At 50.2% G+C, this 17834-nt stretch overlaps 1 protein-coding gene across 6 annotated transcripts in view; it reads right to left on the bottom strand.

Moving 5' to 3' along the window:
* The window catches only part of PUDP (pseudouridine 5'-phosphatase), a 368457-nt gene that overhangs the window by 316667 nt on the left and 33956 nt on the right, over positions 1–17834 (bottom strand). For all 6 annotated transcript variants that reach the window (XR_015769493.1, XR_015769494.1, XR_015769495.1 and 3 more), the window contains exon 2: positions 11608–11826. Coding sequence is in view for 3 of the 6 variants with exons in the window: in XM_088028888.1 (XP_087885014.1) it covers positions 11608–11826 (219 nt within the window). In the remaining 3 variants the exon portion in view is untranslated. The remainder of the gene's footprint in view (positions 1–11607; positions 11827–17834) is intronic.

Here is a 17834-nt window from a genome sequence, read left to right as displayed (position 1 = left end):
GTGATCCCCGAGTCATCGGAAAGCGATTTGACCCATTTGCAGGGAGCACAATATTAATATATGATCGTTTCCATCACTGACTATTTTTTCTTGCCGGCACTTTGCACGAGTTTCAACTGTGTGGCCAGAGTTTGTGTTGTGATGTTTGGGTTGATGCCCTTTTCTGTGAATCATTTCGGATATGAAATTCTTGCCGTTAGAGTCTGTGCTCCGAGGAATCGCTGTGCTCCGAGGAAACCCAAAAAAAGGAACTGCTGAGACAGGGAGGAATGAGGTGCTTCCGTGCGTTTTTCTGTGTCTTCTCCGCTGGGGAGAGATGCAGAGAAAGGCACCAGGTCTGGAAGATAATGCAGGAACCATTCGCTAAGGGGTATCCGCTTTCAACCGGTGAGCCGGCAAAGAAGTACCCGCCGCGGTGCTTGAGAGTTCATCTGACTGTGTCCCTGACACTGGGACCCACTCAGCACCGGCTGGGTGCTCAGGTGGACACGAAGGAAGGCTTTCTGCCCAAATGCAGTGTGTAAATGCTGCCTGGGGCTGAGGAGACACGCAAATTTGTCACATTCATGTGAACATCTTCTGTGGTATACCGTCACCATGTCTTTCCATGTCGTCTGTCCAGGAATTTTACCAAAATACAACTACGTCATCCTCCCAAGGCTTCTGGCACTTTAGAAAAGAAACGTAATTTTTCTTTATTGTGGTAAAATACATGTGACATAAAATTAACTGTATTTATTTATTTTTTAAAAGATTTTATTTATTTATTTGTCAGAGAGCAAGCACAAGCAGGGGGAGTGGTAGACAGAGGGAGAAGCAGACTCCCCGCCGAGCAGGGAGCCCAATGTGGGACTCGATCCCAGGACCCTGGGATCACGACTTGAGCCGAAGGCAGATGCTTCACCAACTGAGCCACCCAGGCGCCCCTAATTTAACTGTATTTAAGTGAATGGGGCAGTGGCACTTAGTACATTCTCATTTTTGTGTAATGGACACCATTAGCTAGTTCCAGGAACTTCACGTTCCCAAACTGAAATGCTGCCCCGTTAAACGCTAACGCCCCACTCCCCCTGCCTGAGGCCATGGCGCCCACACTCCTACTTGCCATCTCTATGAATGGGATGACTCTCCGTGCCTCCGGGGTGGAACCATCCAGTGTTTGTCCATTTGCGACTGGCTCAGTGCACTCGGCATCATGCCCTCAAGGCTCACCTGTGTCCTAGCACGTGTCAGAACGTCCTTCCTTGTTAAGGCTGAAGAGTATCCCATGGTATGCATCTACAACAACCTGTTTATCTGTTCACCCATCAATGGGCCTGGGGTTGCTTCTGCCTTTTGCCGTTATGAATAGTTGCTTTCAACTCTTTAAACGAGAAATGTCATTGTTTTTACTTCTTGAGACACAATCATCAAACCCCAGTGGAAATGTTTTGCCTGTCATGCACTGTATCTCTGAAACAAGGCTGTGTGCCTTTCCCAGATGGAAAACTAGTAACATATGCCCCCATCCTGTCTGTGCACACACGGCATCCCCATTACTGTGGTCAGTGTGCCAGAATGGAGCTGTGCAGGTGGGGACAAACCGGGCAGCCTTCTAGGACCTGGCCGCACCCCGGTACAACACGTCACTCCGCACACCCAGCAGGTGCCACCCACTGCCAATTCTGCTCCTCTGTGCAGAGCACCTGCTCCGAACGCACCCAGAGCCTCTCTGTGGGGCCCCGAAGCTCTTGTCCCACCCCAGTCTCTTGGCTCCGTCCCCGAGAACCCTTTATCTGCTCATTTCCTCTCTTCTGGAGCTGACAAGTCTTTGAGGCGAGGATTTCTTTCATCCCTTATCTTATCCTTCCAAGTACTTAAAAATCCACGGCAAAACCACCACACATTTAAAAACAGTGTAATTCTTTTTTTTTTTAAGATTTTATTTATTTATTTGTCAGAGAGTAAGAGCCAGAGTGATCGCACAAGCAGGGGGAGCTCCAGGCAGAGGGAGAAGCAGGGTTGCCACTGAGCAGGGAGCCCGATGCGGGACTTGATCCCAGGGCTCTGGGATCATGACCTGGGCTGAAGGCAGAGACTTCACCGGGTGAGCCACCCAGGCATCCCAGAAATTTTAATTATTTGAGAAAAGCATTTATGTCCACAGGCATGTAACATCTAGGATCCTAGAGAAAAAAGACATGTGTCTCATTTTGCTTAGTCTACAATGTCTCCACTGTAATTTGGTAAATAACAATGAAAGCAAATAGCAGTCTTTGAACACGGAAATTTTAGACCCAGAAAAAGAAATTATGTCCATATAGAACATCAAATAAGCTGGCATTTTTAAGGAAAGGGGGAGAAGAACTTCCGAGCTTTGCCAGTTACACGTGACCAGCAAATAGTCTGTTTCTACGGCTTCTTCCCACGCCCTGCAATCCTGAATTTTCCTGGGTATGTGCCCGAGTCTGTTTCTTAAAGAGAAAAGCAGCACACGGGATGAGCTGAATGGATTATCACGGTTGTTAGCTTACAGTTTTCCTTGTCACTTGTCACGTGTGCAATGCTCAACGAGTGCAGCGGGCGAAGCGTAACCGAGCAGGCTCCCAGCAGCCTGGAAGGCTTCTCCAGGGGTGAAGCACCGGCAAAGCGCTCCCACACTAGAGCTGACGCCAGAAACGTCAACTTGAAAGGCCAGGTGCTTGAGCACCTAGGATTCTCTGCGTGGGTTCTGCATGCCTTTGTAAAGCACAGCATCCCACGGCAGGCTGTAGGTTTTTACGTTAGTTTGGGAGGCCCACCTCTTTGCCGTGAGGCCACTGCCACACGGTTGGAGCAGCACTGTGCCGTGGCCAGACCCTGGCATTCTGGACGGCGTGCCAGGCCCTGAGGCCACTGGCCACAGTCTCGGGGCAAGTAGCGGAAACCCTGCAGGCCCCAAGGCCAGCCTGTGTCCCAGGCAGATGCTGCGCCCGACCAGAGGGAGACTCACACTCACACCTGTGAGGCCACGGAGGCCCCCGTCGCCAGCCCGGCCTCAAGGCTCCGTGGCGAACGTCGCTATCCTGGAGGCTGCCGAGGAAGAGGGGCTTGCCCGGCGCCACCGCACACCCACACGGCTTCCTTCTGGCGCAGGCACACGGAGCGTGTTCGGGGGCTTCTGGGGTTTCCTGGGCTCCGTGTCTGTGAGACACGCAGACCCTGTAACGGGCACGGAACCCGTTAATGTCTTCTACAAACTGCACTCAGCATCAGGGTCACCGACATTGCGATTGTGGCTTGTTCCCAACAAGGGGTAGTTTCCATAATGACCGTCCTTTCATTCCTACGGTGATAAATTCCACGTGTGAAAAGCCATCCTGAGACTCACCTTCTGTCCTTAACCTGCTGTGAGGGAGTGTGATTTAAGACTCTTCACCACTGCAGTCCTATAGCCTCCAATGTTCAAGTACCGACTCCTCGCTGAGTTCCAGCCCTGGTTTTTGAGCTGAGTATTAGTTTGTGCCAACATCACAGGACACCGGGCTGGGGGTCCACTGAGACTTTCTGACTCCACCCGAGGTGAAGTCCGTCCATCCCGGTCTCCTTCTAGCCCAGCTCGCCTCCATCATCATGTGCCATAAACCCACGGGGACGCCCCCACCCCCCCACCCCCCAGCACGCTTTCAGCCTGGCACAACTCGTCTTCAAACATCCCGGTGGTTTCCCGCCCTGGGAAACAGAAACCACAGGAGCTCAGCACCAAGGACCTTCCCTAACCGAGCTGAGAGCCTGCCTATTCGTCAAGCACATCAACGATGAGAGGCCTGGCTTCCACCCGTCAAAGAAGCAGGCTCCTTTGCTGCCTGACAACGTCTACGTCCACTCCCTTCCATCTGAACGGCCGTGTCCTCCCTGCTCACCTGCCCATGCCTTATACGTTGTCCTCAGTTTACCCCAACTTCTAGCACCTGCCAAAAGGATGGCACTGCTCCAGGAATAAGTACTTTATTTTATTTTCGTCTACATCCTGTCTTGAACTGCTTTTTGGTGTGAACTATGCTGCTGTGGGCTTTCCCTCACATGGCTGTGCACGTCCTTCAAACTGACTACGCACGCCACGGGGACGGGTCCCCCTGAGCACCCGCTCAGCACTAGACGCACTGAAGGGCTCAGGGAGGAAAGACGAAAGTTACAGGACGGCGCCAAGGGACCGAACGCCTCCTTGCGCAGCTGTGCGGTGGCGAGCACGTGCAGAAGAGGGGGGCGGCTGCTAACACCCCTGCTGATGGCCTCTAGGGGCTAAGGCTGTAAGACACACAAACAAGAAAAACAGCAGGAAAAGAAAAGGCGCACACTTAGCATCGGACGGAAGGGCCGCAGGATGAGACAGGCGAGCTCACGAGACGGAACGGATGCGGGCAGCACGGGATGACGGCCCCCACGGTGCTGAGTCGTGCCCGCTACGCGGGTGGGTGCTGTTTGTCCATGAGGCTGAGCAGAGATGGAGAAGAGCATGACACACTTCTCAGCCCCGGGGAGGACCGGATGCGGCCTGGGGAAGGCCCCCCCCGCCACGCCCTGCTGCATATGCCGCAGCAATATTCCACTGTGGAAACAGACCTGCACTCTCCTGGGGGGACCTGAGCCCCAGGAGCACTCAGAGAGCTCGGTGGGAGAGTGGGGACTGACGCCCCCCACACACACCCCAACCTCAGAGGCCACGACACCTGCCAGCTCCCTTCCCTCGGCCGCCCCTCCCTGAGGACGAGGCGTGGGCACCCCACTGTTGGCTATCCAGGGGAGCAGGGTTCTAGCTTGTCATCTCTGTCTGTCCCTCTGGGTGATCTCCTAAGGAGCGAGGAGGCAGAGGGCCCAGAGGGGCCCGAGGACGAGGCGTGGGCACCCCACTGTTGGCTATCCAGGGGACCAGGGTTCTAGCTTGTCATCTCTGTCTGTCCCTCTGGGTGATCTCCTAAGGAGCGAGGACTGACGCCCCCCACACACGCCCCAACCTCAGAGGCCACGACACCTGCCAGCTCCCTTCCCTCGGCCACCCCTCCCTGAGGACGAGGCGTGGGCACCCCACTGTTGGCTATCCAGGGGACCAGGGTTCTAGCTTGTCATCTCTGTCTGTCCCTCTGGGTGATCTCCTAAGGAGCGAGGAGGCAGAGGGCCCAGAGGGGCCCGAGTGTGAGGGAGCAGTGCAGGGCTGCCTGCTGTGCACCCACCTGGCCTTGTCACACTCCTGTGAACTGACCCAGAGCCCAGGCCCTAGGCTTTGCCTGGGGAAATCCCAGAGCCAGTGGAAGAACAGAAGAGGGAAGCCTTCTGGAGAATTCCATAGCATGAAAAGTACCTCTTTCATGTTACTGGCCTTCTAAACCATATTACGCTAAGTTATGCCAAAACATATTATTGCACTGACCCCGAAGAATCCGTGCATGAAGGAACTGGTCGAAAACACCATGGAGGTAACCAACACCTTTCATGAGGAATGTTGTTAAAAAGGTTTTCCTACACGCCAAGTCAAGGACTCTCACTCTGTAACCCAACATACATTTCAGTATGTGAAACCATACCTGTTAAAGCCCCAGAAAACTTACGATAGATGAACCACATTTGTGTAGTTTTCTCCAATTTTGTCACAATTTAAAAGAGCTCTGTTTTCATAAAATAAACCCTTTACTAACAGATGGTTTCCATTTGCCTAGGAAGTCATGTACAAAATACCTACAGAACACACTGCTCCCAAGTATTTCCTGCCAGGGACATTCATGGCACACGGCTTCAAGAGGAGAGACTTTCTATACAACGAACAATGCAGCCCTACTGATATGAGTCCCTCACTTCTGCCGCTGTCTTCAAGCCTCAGGATCAGCCCTATTCTCCAGGCAGGCAGGGCACACCCTGCATCATCATCAGAGGATGCTGTCCCTGGTGATGGGCCTAGTAAGGGACACACCCCTGCATCATACTCAGGAGCTCCTGCCCCTGCTGACGCGCCCAGGCAAGGACACACCCCTGCATCATACTCACAGGATGCTGTCCCTGGTGATGGCCCCAGGCAAGGACACAACCTGCATCACACTCAGGAACTCCTGCCCCTGGTGATGGCTCCAGGCAAGGACGCACCCCTGCATCACACTCAGAGGATGCTGCCCTGGTGATGGGCCCAGGCAAGGACACACCCCTGCATCACACTCAGGAGCTCCTGCCTCTGGTGATGGCCCCAGGCAAGGATGCACCCCTGCATCATACTCAGACGATGCTGCCCCTGGTGATGGGTCCAGGCAAGGACACACCCCTGCATCACACTCAGGAGCTCCTGCCCCTGGCAATCTGCCATCCACTCCTCCAATTTAACTTGCTAAATCCTGCTTGGGCCACAGATCTCACCTTGAAAGCATGAAAAAATGAATGCCTGTGAATTAATAATACAGCCTCTCCACAGGCAGCCTTCTTGTCTAATAAACTCAAGGTGACTTCCACAACCAAAAATACCCCAGCAGAAAGTACCTTCAGAAAGAGAAGGGATAAAAGTCATCCAGGGTCATGTGATCATCCACAGTTTAATAACGGGAACAAAGCAGGGAGTGAACAAAATGAACACCCAGATCTAGAAAGAAGGCGGTGGCCACTGTTTCTGAATATTGTCCCTGTACCCAGGGCTCTGGGAGGTCACCTGTGCAGTGGATTTCAGGTTCGGCTCGGGTACCGAGACAACAGGTGGGGTGCAGAATGGAAGGGAGACGCGGTGTTTAGGGTAGAAAACTTGCCCTACTTTATGCAGGATCCATAGAATCAAATAAGATATCTTGCTTCTACTGATTTTAATTGTAACCAGCTTTACCGATGAGAATAGGTTAAGAGGTAAAAAAGTGGTAGAGAAAGAAGTCATCCAGGTAAGTTCTGTAGGACTAAACTCTCTTTGACGAACTAGCTCCTGCCACACTTTTACAGTAGGAATGTCTGGATTCGGTGATCTTCTGTGATTATCTGTGACTGGTACCCTACTGAAGTGATACCTGGTCACTGGGAAAGCCAGATGGGAACACTGCATCGACTGGATTCACCAAGTGGAGTTGAGGACACAGACGTCTTATCGTTCAACATTACACATTAGCTGCAGAAGACATCACATTTTCTGGGTACTGCCGTAGAACATATCTCAAGGATTTCTTAGAATACAGGACAAAAATACAAGGAGAAGCACTTGAAAGGCTTGGGTGGGTAAGAAAGAAAAAAGGCATTTGCGTGCCTAATACATTCTAGGTGCTCGGCGTGTTAAACAACAAAATATAATCCAGGTCAAATGTTAACTGTCTGGACAAATCCTTAGCTAGACAAACAGAAAATACAAGAGAAGGCTCAAATAACTAAAATCAGAAATGAAAAGAGGGGACATTAAAATGAATGCCACATTAAAAAAAAAAAAGGATTTAGGAGAATATAAAAAAAGTATATGCCAACAAACTGGATAACCAAGCAATGGATAAACTGCTAGAAACATACACCCTTGTATCAAGATCAAATTAAGAAACAGAAAGCCTGATCAGATATAAAATACTAAGGATATGTGTTCAGGAATCAGAAACCTCCCCACAAAGAAAAAGCCATCAGTGATGAAGCCTACCAAACAATTAAAGAGGAATGAACACCAACACTCCACAAACCCTTCCAAAAATTTGAAGAGGAGGGTACGTACGCTCATTCCAGGAGACCAACATTACCCTCATATGAAAACCAGACAAAAACACTACAAGGAAATTGGTATCTATAATGAATACTGATGCAGAAATACTCTGTAAAATACTAGCATACTGATTTCAACAGCTGATTTCAACAGCACAAGGATTATACACCATGACCAAGTGGAAATCGTTTCTGGAATGCACAGATGGTTCACAACACACAAAAATCATTGATACACCACATTAATAAAATGAAGGACAAAAACTCTATCAACTGACATGGGAAAAGCAACTGACAAAACTCAATACCTTTTCATGATACCAACACTCAAACTGGGAAAAAGAAAAGTAGGTAGAATAAAACTGCCTCAGTATAACAAAGGTCATATATGAAAAGCCCACAGCTAACATCATACCTAACAGAAAAAGGTTGAAAGCGTTTCCTCTGAGATCAGGAACAAGATAACAGTTCTATGCACAGTACTAGAAGACCCAGACAGAGCGATCAGGCAAGAAAGAGAAATAAGAGACATCCACGTCGTAAAGGAAGAAGTGAAGTGATTCCTGGTCGCAGATGACATGATCTTATATGTAAAAAAACCCTAAAGGTTTCAAACACACAAAAACTGTTAGAACTGATAAACAAATTCAGCAACATCCCAGGATACAAAAATCAACATGCAAAAATCAGCTGCATTTCTATATACTGACAATGAACAATCTGAAAAGAAAGTTAAAACAATTCCATTTAGAATACATCAAAAAGGAATACACTTGTAAGATGGTGAAACACTTGTACGCTGAAGCTACAAATCACTGCTGAAAAAAAATTTAAGAAGATACAAGTAAATGGAAAACATCCCCCTGTTCATGAACCGGAAAACGTGATACCGTTACAACGTCCACACTACCCAAAGCGATACGCGGATTCAAAGCAATCCCTACCAAAACCTCAAGGATGTTTTTTTTGCACAAATACAGAAACTCATCCTAAAGTTTACGCAGACCATCAAGGGACTCTGAACAGCCATAAAAATACCGAAAAGGAATAAAAGTCGGAGGTCTTGAACTCCTTGATTTGGAAATACGTTATAAAGCTATAGGAATCAAAGCAATGTGGTACTGGAATGAAGACCAACAGAACAGAAAGCACAGAAATGAACCCTCACATATATGGCTGAATGACCTTCAACAAGACGCCAAGACCACTCGACAGGGAAAGGACAGCCTCTTCAACAAATTCCCACCGAATTGGGAATAGTGGGTACCCACATGCAAAAGAATGATGTTCAACCCTTACAGTACATACAAAGATTAACCTGAAATTAATTGAACACCTAAAACTATAACATTCCTAGATGAAAACAGGGGGAAAGCTTTATGAAAATGGATTTTAGAATGATGTCTTGGATGGGACAGCAGAAGCACAGGAAAGGAGGGCAAACATAGACAAATGGGACTGCACCAAACCTAAAAAACTCTGCACATCAAAGGACACAATCAAGAGGGTGAAAAGGTAACCTACGAAATAGGAAAAAAAAAATATTTGCACACCATGTATCTGATAAGGGGTTTATCCAGAAAATATAAAGAACTCCTAGAACTTAACAACAACCAAAGATTAACCCTATTTTAAAAAACGGGCAAAAGACTTAAAAAGATACTTCTCCAAAGAAAATACAGAAATAGCCAAAAGCATGTGGGCTGATGCTCCACATCATTTATCATTAGAGAAATGCAAATCAAAACTACAATGAGTTATCGCTTCACACATCTTAGAATGGCTACTAACAAAAACCAAAAAAACCACAGAAAATAATCAAGTGTTGGTGAAAACGTGGAGAAATTGGAACACCCCTGGACAGTTACAGAAAAAATAATACGGTACAGCCGCTCTGGAAAACATTATGCTGGCTCCTCAAGAGAGTGAAAATGGAGCTACCATATAATCCAACAAGCCCACTTCTGGGTATAGAACCACAGAAATGGAAAGCATGGTCTCAGAAATGTATCCGCATTCCCACGTTCAGGGCTGCACCATTCCCATTAGCCAAGAAGAGGAAGTCACTCAAATGAGTATCAACAGATGAATGGACAAACACAGCGTGTCTAGCAACACAATGGGAAAAAAAGGGAGAACATCCCGTCTCATGCTACAACATGAAAGCACCTTGAGGACATAATGGTAAGTTCAAAAAGCCAGTCAGGAAAGGGCAAATCCTATAGGAGCGCCCCCTCTACAAGTGACCTGGAATACTGCAATTCCTACAGACAGAATGTGGAATGATGGTGCCAGGGGCTGGAGGGTGGCCGAATGGGGAGTTAGCGGTTGATGGGGACAGAGTTCCTGGTTTGCAAGATGAAGAAGTTTTAGAGATGGAAGGGGACCATGACCCAAGAGTGTGACCCTCGCAATGCCACCTAACTGGATACCTAAAGATGTATGAGATAGTTTTATCGTGTCCGTTTTTTTTTTTTTTTAAGATTTTATTTATTTATTTGACAGAGAGAGACACAGCGAGAGAGGGAACACAAGCAGGGGGAGTGGGAGAGGGAGAAGCAGGCTTCCCGCCGAGCAGGGAGCCCGATGCGGGGCTTGATCTCAGGACCGTGGGACTGTGACCTGAGCCGAAGGCAGATGCTTAACTGCCTGAGCCGCCCAGGTTCCCCAATTGTGTCTGTTTTTAACCGTGATTTAAAAAATTAGCCGTACGGGGTCATGGTCCCAGGGTCGCGGGATCAAGCCCGGTGTTGGGTCGGACTCCCTGGTCAGCGAGGAGTCTGCTTCTCCCTCTCTCTGTCTGACCCTCCCCCGTTTGTGCGCGTTCCCTGTCAGATGAATAAATAAAATTTAAAAATCTCAAAAAATGAGCTGTATGGATGCGTTTGCACCATGAGGGGCTGTGAGGACACGTCTGTGTGCAAAGGGCGCAGAACGGGGGCAGATGCAGACAGCGTGTATCACAGAGCTTGTACCCACGCCTGACGCTCAGATATGCGTCTCATCCAAGTACAGTCCGCATGGTTTCCATCTGATACCATGGGCAATGGCGTTAGCTGGGCCTTTCCAGAAAATTCTCTACTTCCAGCATTATTCAACCTGCACTTTTGGATGGATGTATAAATATTTCTAAAAAACACAACTCTCAAAAATGACTACGATTCACATCAATACAACTGTAAATCCAAAATCACTGCTTGTAACTGCAATTTTTTTTTCTCCCCTCGCACAAGGAATTCCAAAGACGGAGTATTCACCTTTCTTCCTGGAAGATTCTTAAAACAGCCCTGTCTTTTAAAGCACCTTTCGGCCCTGCAATCTAGAACATTCTTGACCTTCTCACTTTTAGCAAGAAATAGCACACAATTCAGTTCTGATCAATCTTCAGTTAACAAGCCCCAAGGGAGAAAAGTCATCTTTGCTTTCAAAGGAAAACAAGTAAAGAAAGGCGCGAAGGGCATACAGACATGTTGAAAATGAATTATGCCGTAACTTCAAAAAAAGAAAAAAATTAAGCTTCTTTGGGGAGATTTAGCGGCTTGCTCGTCATCCGTTTGTTGAAGTTTACATAGTCGCTAAGATCATCCTGTACCTGATTTTGAACAGGAAAAGGGAAAGCCACCTATCAGACTTGGAAGCAATCCCGTCATGAAGATAATGTTTATGTAATATTAATACAAACACCGTTCAAATGTCTTTGCACCTTGGGACTCCGTGAAAGGAACGCGTATTATTTTTAGAAGCCCGTAAAAATGACAAGATGGAACCACAGCATAGGATTAACCACACTCTCTCCGGAGTATCTGTGAACCTCACCCACGACGAGATTTTTCTGAGGAGGCATGACGACCAAGGAAGACACAGAGCCAGCCGGGCACTGGCCGTTAACCGTGACTTACAACAGTACGGTGAAGGCGCATGAACGGAATCTCGTCCGGTGGGAGGGCACGGTACCTGGCATCAGACCAGCCTTGGGGAACACTTCTTCCAACTTCGTCTGGCTTTCCTCCACCAGCTCCTCTCTGGACATCGGTAGCTGCAGGACGTCTATTATGATCTGTGCCGCCTCCAGTGCCTTTTTTCCCATAACGAGGGACTTCACGTCCCAGCTGTATTTCTTTCCATAGCGGTCACATATTTCTTGGAACACCAGTGAGTAGAGCCGTTCGGTATCTGCAGAAAGAAAGGTACGGTGATGTTTAGGGGTGTGTGCTATGCTATCGCAGGGTCCCCGCCACATGACCACGTGTCATGCACTGTGGGTCACGTGCACGCAGAGCTATGGAAATGCTGGAAACGTCGCAGGGCATTCGGACAACAGTGCCCTGGGTCGCCACCCCTCAGTTTGCTGCGGTGTGTTTGCAGCTGTGGTCTGCAAAGTTAAAAATGGGGAAAGAAACGAAGCCCATTTTACTGTTCAACACTCTCTGATATAAACACGGATGTATTTGAGCCTAAATGTGCGCTTGGGGCAGTGACGGCCATGCGACATCACGTGACACCATCAGCTGGTACTGAAGCGGCCTCGGGCGGGCAGCACGCAGGGCTGGTGTGGGCAACCCTGCACTGGTGGGCATGCTTCCACTCCCCCGTGGCAGGGAGCACAGCAGGTGCACCTGGCCATGGGTGTGCTGCTGGGAAGCTCCCTCGTGAGAAAGGAGCACGTCTATCCAGGCTTGTGTTCCTCCACCGCTCCCTCACTGAACCCCACTGAGAGCCCTCCTGATGCCCGCTGTGTGGGGGGCAGGGGGACTCTCCACACCAAGCAAGTCCATGACACCAGCTGGGTACCCGACAACCCAGCTCACTTCTGACAATGTGCGCATTGTCAGGTCCCACAGGTAAATTGTCCCAAACCGTAACGAGATACCACCTCCCACCACTCAGACTGGCTGTATCGAAAACACAAGTAGAACAAGTGTGCTCAGGATGTGGAGGAAGAGGAACCCTCGCATACCGTTGGTGGGAATGGAAACTGGTGCAGAAACTCTGGAAAACACTATGGAGGGTCCTCAAAAAGTTAAGAAGACAGCTACTACAGAGTTCAGCAATTCCACATCTGGGTAATGACCTGGAGAAAACAAAAACAGTAATTCTAAAAGATATATGCAAGGGAATGGCTGGGTGGCTCAGTCGGTTAGGCATCTGCCTTCAGCTCAGGTCATGACCCCAGGGTCCTGGGATCGAGTCCTGCGTCAGGCTCCCTGCTCCGCGGGGAGTCGGCTTCTCCCTCTGACCCTCCTCCCTCTCATGCTCTCTCTCTCTCTCTCTCATTCTCGCTCTCAAATAAATAAAATCTTTAAAAAAGTCTTTTTAAAAAAAGACACATGTACCCCATATTCATTAAGCATTATTTACAATAGCCAAGATATGGAAGCAACCCAAGCATCCACCAATAGATGAATGAAATAGGATGGTATACAGAAAGCACTACTTAAAAGAAATGAACTGTTGCCATTTGCAACGACATGGAGAGACCTACATGGTATTATGCAAACTCAGAGAAAGAGAGGCTGTATGATTTCATTCACATGTGAAACTTCACAGACAAAACCAAGAAAGTAAAAAGAGCCTTAAGCACAGAGAACACGGTGGCGGTCGTCACGGGGGGAGGGGAGGGATGGCTGAAAGAGACAAAGGGGAGGTACACACTGCACGGATGAAAGAAGTCACGGGGATGGCGAACACGACGCAGGGAACGTACTCAATACTTCTGTAGTAAGTAGGCATGCGGCACACCTGCTAACTGGACTAAGCGTGGGGATCATTCTGTAATGCATGGAAATATATGATCACTACAAGGTAAGCCTGAAACTAAGAGGATATTGTGTATCGGTCATACTGAAGACAGAAGGTGCTCAGTCCCACAGGACTGCCCCCATCCCCCCCTGCAATGCCAGTCACAAGTCCCGGTTGTCAGCTGTGCTGTACATGGGAGTGGGATCCCCCAACCCCCCTGCAATGCCAATCACAAGGCCCGGTTGTTACTGTGCTGTAGATGAAAGTACGATCCCCCAGCCCACCCAGCAATGCCAATCACAAGTCCCGGTTGTCACCTGGGCTGTCGATTTAAGTGGGATTCCCCAGCACCCCCTGCAATCCAATCACAAGTCCCGTTTGTCAGCTGTGCTGTAGATGGGAGTGGTATCCGCAGCCCCCCGTGCAACGCCAACCTGAAGTCCCGGTTGTCAGCTGTGCTGCAGATGGGAGTGGGATCCCACGACCTGCTCTTGGGTTCCACCGATTTGCTGGAGTGGCTCCCACTGTTCCCAGCCTGGGAGAAGTTTACTTACTCTTCCCCGGCGTATTACGCAAGGATGTTACGGAGGATGCAGAAGAACGTGCACAGGGAAGAGGTGCCTGTAGGTGAGGTGTGCGGGGAAGGGCGCGGAGCTCCCATGGTCTCCCCAGTGTGCCATTCTCCCGGCACCTGCATATGTCCGCCAACGGGGAAGCTCTTAGGAGGATGGAGGCTTCATCATAGAGGCATGATGTATCAGCAACCCCACTTGCAGCCCTGCTCCCCCGTCTGGAGCGTGCGGATGGAATGGAAGTTCCAAGGTTCTCAGCACGCCTTGGTGTTTGTGCCGACCAGTCCCGGCACAGGAACCCCCCCCCCCCCACCCTCTCCGAGGATGGCCTCTGCAGAACAGAAGATGCTCCATCACTCAGGGAAGGACAAGGGCTTTAGGAGCTCGGTACCAGGAACCAGGCTCAGACGGCAAACATCAGAGCCGAGATGCTCCCAGTGATCTTATTATCACTTAGGACATTTCGAGGGTTTGGGGAGCTCTGTGCCAGGAACTGGGAGCAAAGACCAATACACATGTTTTCTATTATTTCACGAGGCTGTATCGTGTCAGGGTGAAAGATCAGTCTGGGAACTGGATCTCAGCTGGAGATTTCCTAAACAGTAAAGCCTCAGACGACTTAGCATCCTGGGGCCTTTTCGGGTTAACAAGCGTCGAAGGGTACTACTGGTCATAATTGGTAGTATTACTACTAATACATAGCATAGTAAATTAACCGGAGCATGATAAATAGTACTCAGTATATTTACATTTATGTCCTCATCTATTTAACGCATAAACACTGTTTACAGTAGTGATGCGAGCAACTGCAATACCGCGAGCCGCGGTAATGTCCTCATCTATTTCATACATAAATAAGGTTCATAGTAGTGATACTTGCACTATTACCCCCATGAGCTATGATAATACTAGTGTGAGGACTGAACACTCGGTAACATTGTCAGAGCGGGTATCCGAGTCTCGGGGAGGGCTCCCTAATGCTAGGTGTCACCGTGATAGTCATCACTGTGTCCATCATGGATCCCTGGAGAAAGATCAGTTCACTGAAAATCCGAGCGTGGGGAAAAGTGCCTGAGAACTAATGAACACCTCCCAAAGGCGAGCGTTTGCAGACCAGGGAAGCCACAGGGGGCTGAGTGTGTGCTGGTGACCCTGTGCCCAGGTGCGCAAAGGAATGCAGAAAGGTTCTGTTGGGAGGCGTCCTCAGGGCCCTGGCCTCGCTCTGGCCTGGACACTCGCCGAAGCCAGGAGGTGATGGACGGGGGCTGGTCACACACGGCTTGGAAAACACAGATTTCTGATTCTGACTGGTTTAGGAGATGGACCACCCTGTTCTCATCTCAGCAGTAAGGCCGATGTGCGGGGCGTGAAGCAACATGAACGGTGCACATTCTAGACTGAATTTCTATGGTTTGACCCGATAACAAGACCACCTCGCCTTCTGCATGGGAGATGGTATTGGGGAACCCAGCACACAGTGAGGCAGAGACGGGGGACAGGCAGAGAGAGGGGAGACCCGGGTGTAGATGTGCTGGAAGGGATCCTGCCCGTGGCCTCAGTGCACCTGCTGGGGGATCCTGCCCGTGGCCTCAGTGCACCTGCTGGGGGTTCCTGCCCGTGGCCTCAGTGCACCTGCTGGGGGATCCTGCCCGTGGCCTCAGTGCACCTGCTGGGGGATCCTGCCCGTGGGCTCAGTGCACCTGCTGGGGGTTCCTGCCCGTGGCCTCAGTGCACCTGCTGGGGAATCCTGCCCGTGGCCTCAGTGCACCTGCTGGGGGATCCTGCCCGTGGGCTCAGTGCACTTGCTGGGGGATCCTGCCCGTGGCCTCAGTGCACCTGCTGGGGGATCCTGCCCGTGGGCTCAGTGCACTTGCTGGGGGATCCTGCCCGTGGGCTCAGTGCACCTGCTGGGGGATCCTGCCCGTGGCCTCAGTGCACCTGCTGGGGGATCCTGCCCGTGGCCTCAGTGCACCTGTAGAGGATCTCTGGTTCTTCCTGGTTGCACTGGGGCTGGGCAGGCACCCTGGCTGTCTCCCCCGTGGGCTCTCGGGATCGGCACCGGCTGCTCCGTGGGACCCCGGCTCTTCTTTCAGCTTTCAGGGTGGGCCGCCCCCCAGCCCCCATACCTGCTTCCCTTGGCTACCGAACCTGCTATTCCTCCCACCACCCCTCTGAATGTGTTGCAATAGGACCTCGCTGTGGCCTCCAACCCCTGGACCAGTCCTGGACCCTCAGCCCCATGGTGGGATGCCTGGTCTTGACAGCAATCAGCAGCAGAAAGAGTTTTTCACTTCCTTCTGCTTTTTGATGCAAAACTCCCCAGAGCCAAGTTATCAGGTAGAATTTCATGTTCAGCACGTGAACTATCTGGAAACCCTGCTTGCCCAGCACTGGCTGAACTTTCCTGTGGCCCTGGAAAATGCACAGAACAAACAGACCTCAGCTTCCCCACCCTTGTAGGTTCACACAGGACCTCTACGTTAGGGAATGCCTGTGTTGGTTTTGCTTTGTTTTGCTGCCACAAAAGATGGTGAGGCTTTAAGGAAACTGTTCCGGGGTCATGTGTAGAACAAGCCACGGACGGTCGGATAGGCACCTGAGTGACTCAGGGTTTTCTAGAACTCACGCTGCACCTGCACGTACTCTTCCTGAAGAAGGCAGACAATGGAGGGAAGGATGGCTCCTCCTCGTTATCGACAGCAGAAAGGCCTTCTCAAGCCTTCTGTGGCCGAGGGTCTCCGGTCCTGAGTGCTCCTTATGGGTGCAGCCCTGTGAGGGGGTCAGAACCTTCCATAAGCATCCTGGATAAATAGCCTGCACACTAAACCTCAACTCAGACTCTGCTTCCCAGGAAATCCAAGCTATGACATCAACTCCAAGCACCAAGTGAGTGAGACACCAGTGTGGGGTCTAAAAAGCAAAGTTGAGCATGCAAGGAGAAGCAGCAGAAGCCTGGCGGAAGATGGACATAGCATTCAGGGACGCCTGCTAACGCAAGTGGACGACAGAGAAGGAAGGGGTGTGAAAGAAACACTAATCCCAAAGACAGCAACATCGCGATGGCCTTTAAAACGCTTTAAACGGTGTTTATTTAAAGCCTCGTGTCAGAGCTTTTAATTTAAAAGACACCGAGCTGTGGGATTATAAATCTGCAGGAGACGGTGCAGACCACTTTCTTCCACAACGTAGATAAAATCATCCCAAATCTTCGGTGAATAAGCGAGGCTCTGAACAAGTAATTAAACTCCTTGGGCCCAACAATGACGGCGCCAGCGCATGACAGCATAGTTAGAAATTAAAGGGACAGCGGTTTGAAATGAAACCCTTCCAAAGATGGGCAAGAAGGACGCCATCTTTTTATCGGGGGCATGGGGTCCCCCTGTTCAGAAGCGAGGGAGCGAGCCCCAAGCTTTGCAACTTGCTTCTGTGTTATTTTTCACAAGAACGTCATTGTAACATGTCACAGCGACATAAGCTGCTGCCGTCCTCAGGTGTGTTGGAAAAACGTTCCTTGGAAAGGCCAACTTCCCTCCGGGCTGGAAGAGGGAGCCCACGGGGCCCTGGGGAGCCGCTGCAGGTGAGCTGATCAGGTAAGCGGGAACAAGAGGGCATCAGACGGGGGATGGGACCCTGGCAAAACGGCCACGGTGGCCACAAGGCACGTGTCATCATGGGTACCATGCTGCCCTCCCAGGTGGGGAAACGGGGCGTTTAGGTTTAAACTCACTGAACTGATGCAGAAGGGCATCCCTGCTCCTGTACCTGAAGGAAGGCTATGCGCGGTGGCCTCTGAGGCTGGGGGTCTATAATGGTATCATTGTCTTCTCACCGACAGTGTACTGAAATGTTTGCTGAGTCCACCCCTGGCTC

This window comes from Eumetopias jubatus, unplaced genomic scaffold (assembly GCF_037043125.1).
Source record: "Eumetopias jubatus isolate StellerSeaLion01/CBP00866 unplaced genomic scaffold, mEumJub1_p1.0 scaffold_11, whole genome shotgun sequence".
Lineage (NCBI taxonomy): Eukaryota > Metazoa > Chordata > Mammalia > Carnivora > Otariidae > Eumetopias > Eumetopias jubatus.
This window is presented reverse-complemented; position numbering and strand designations above follow the sequence as displayed.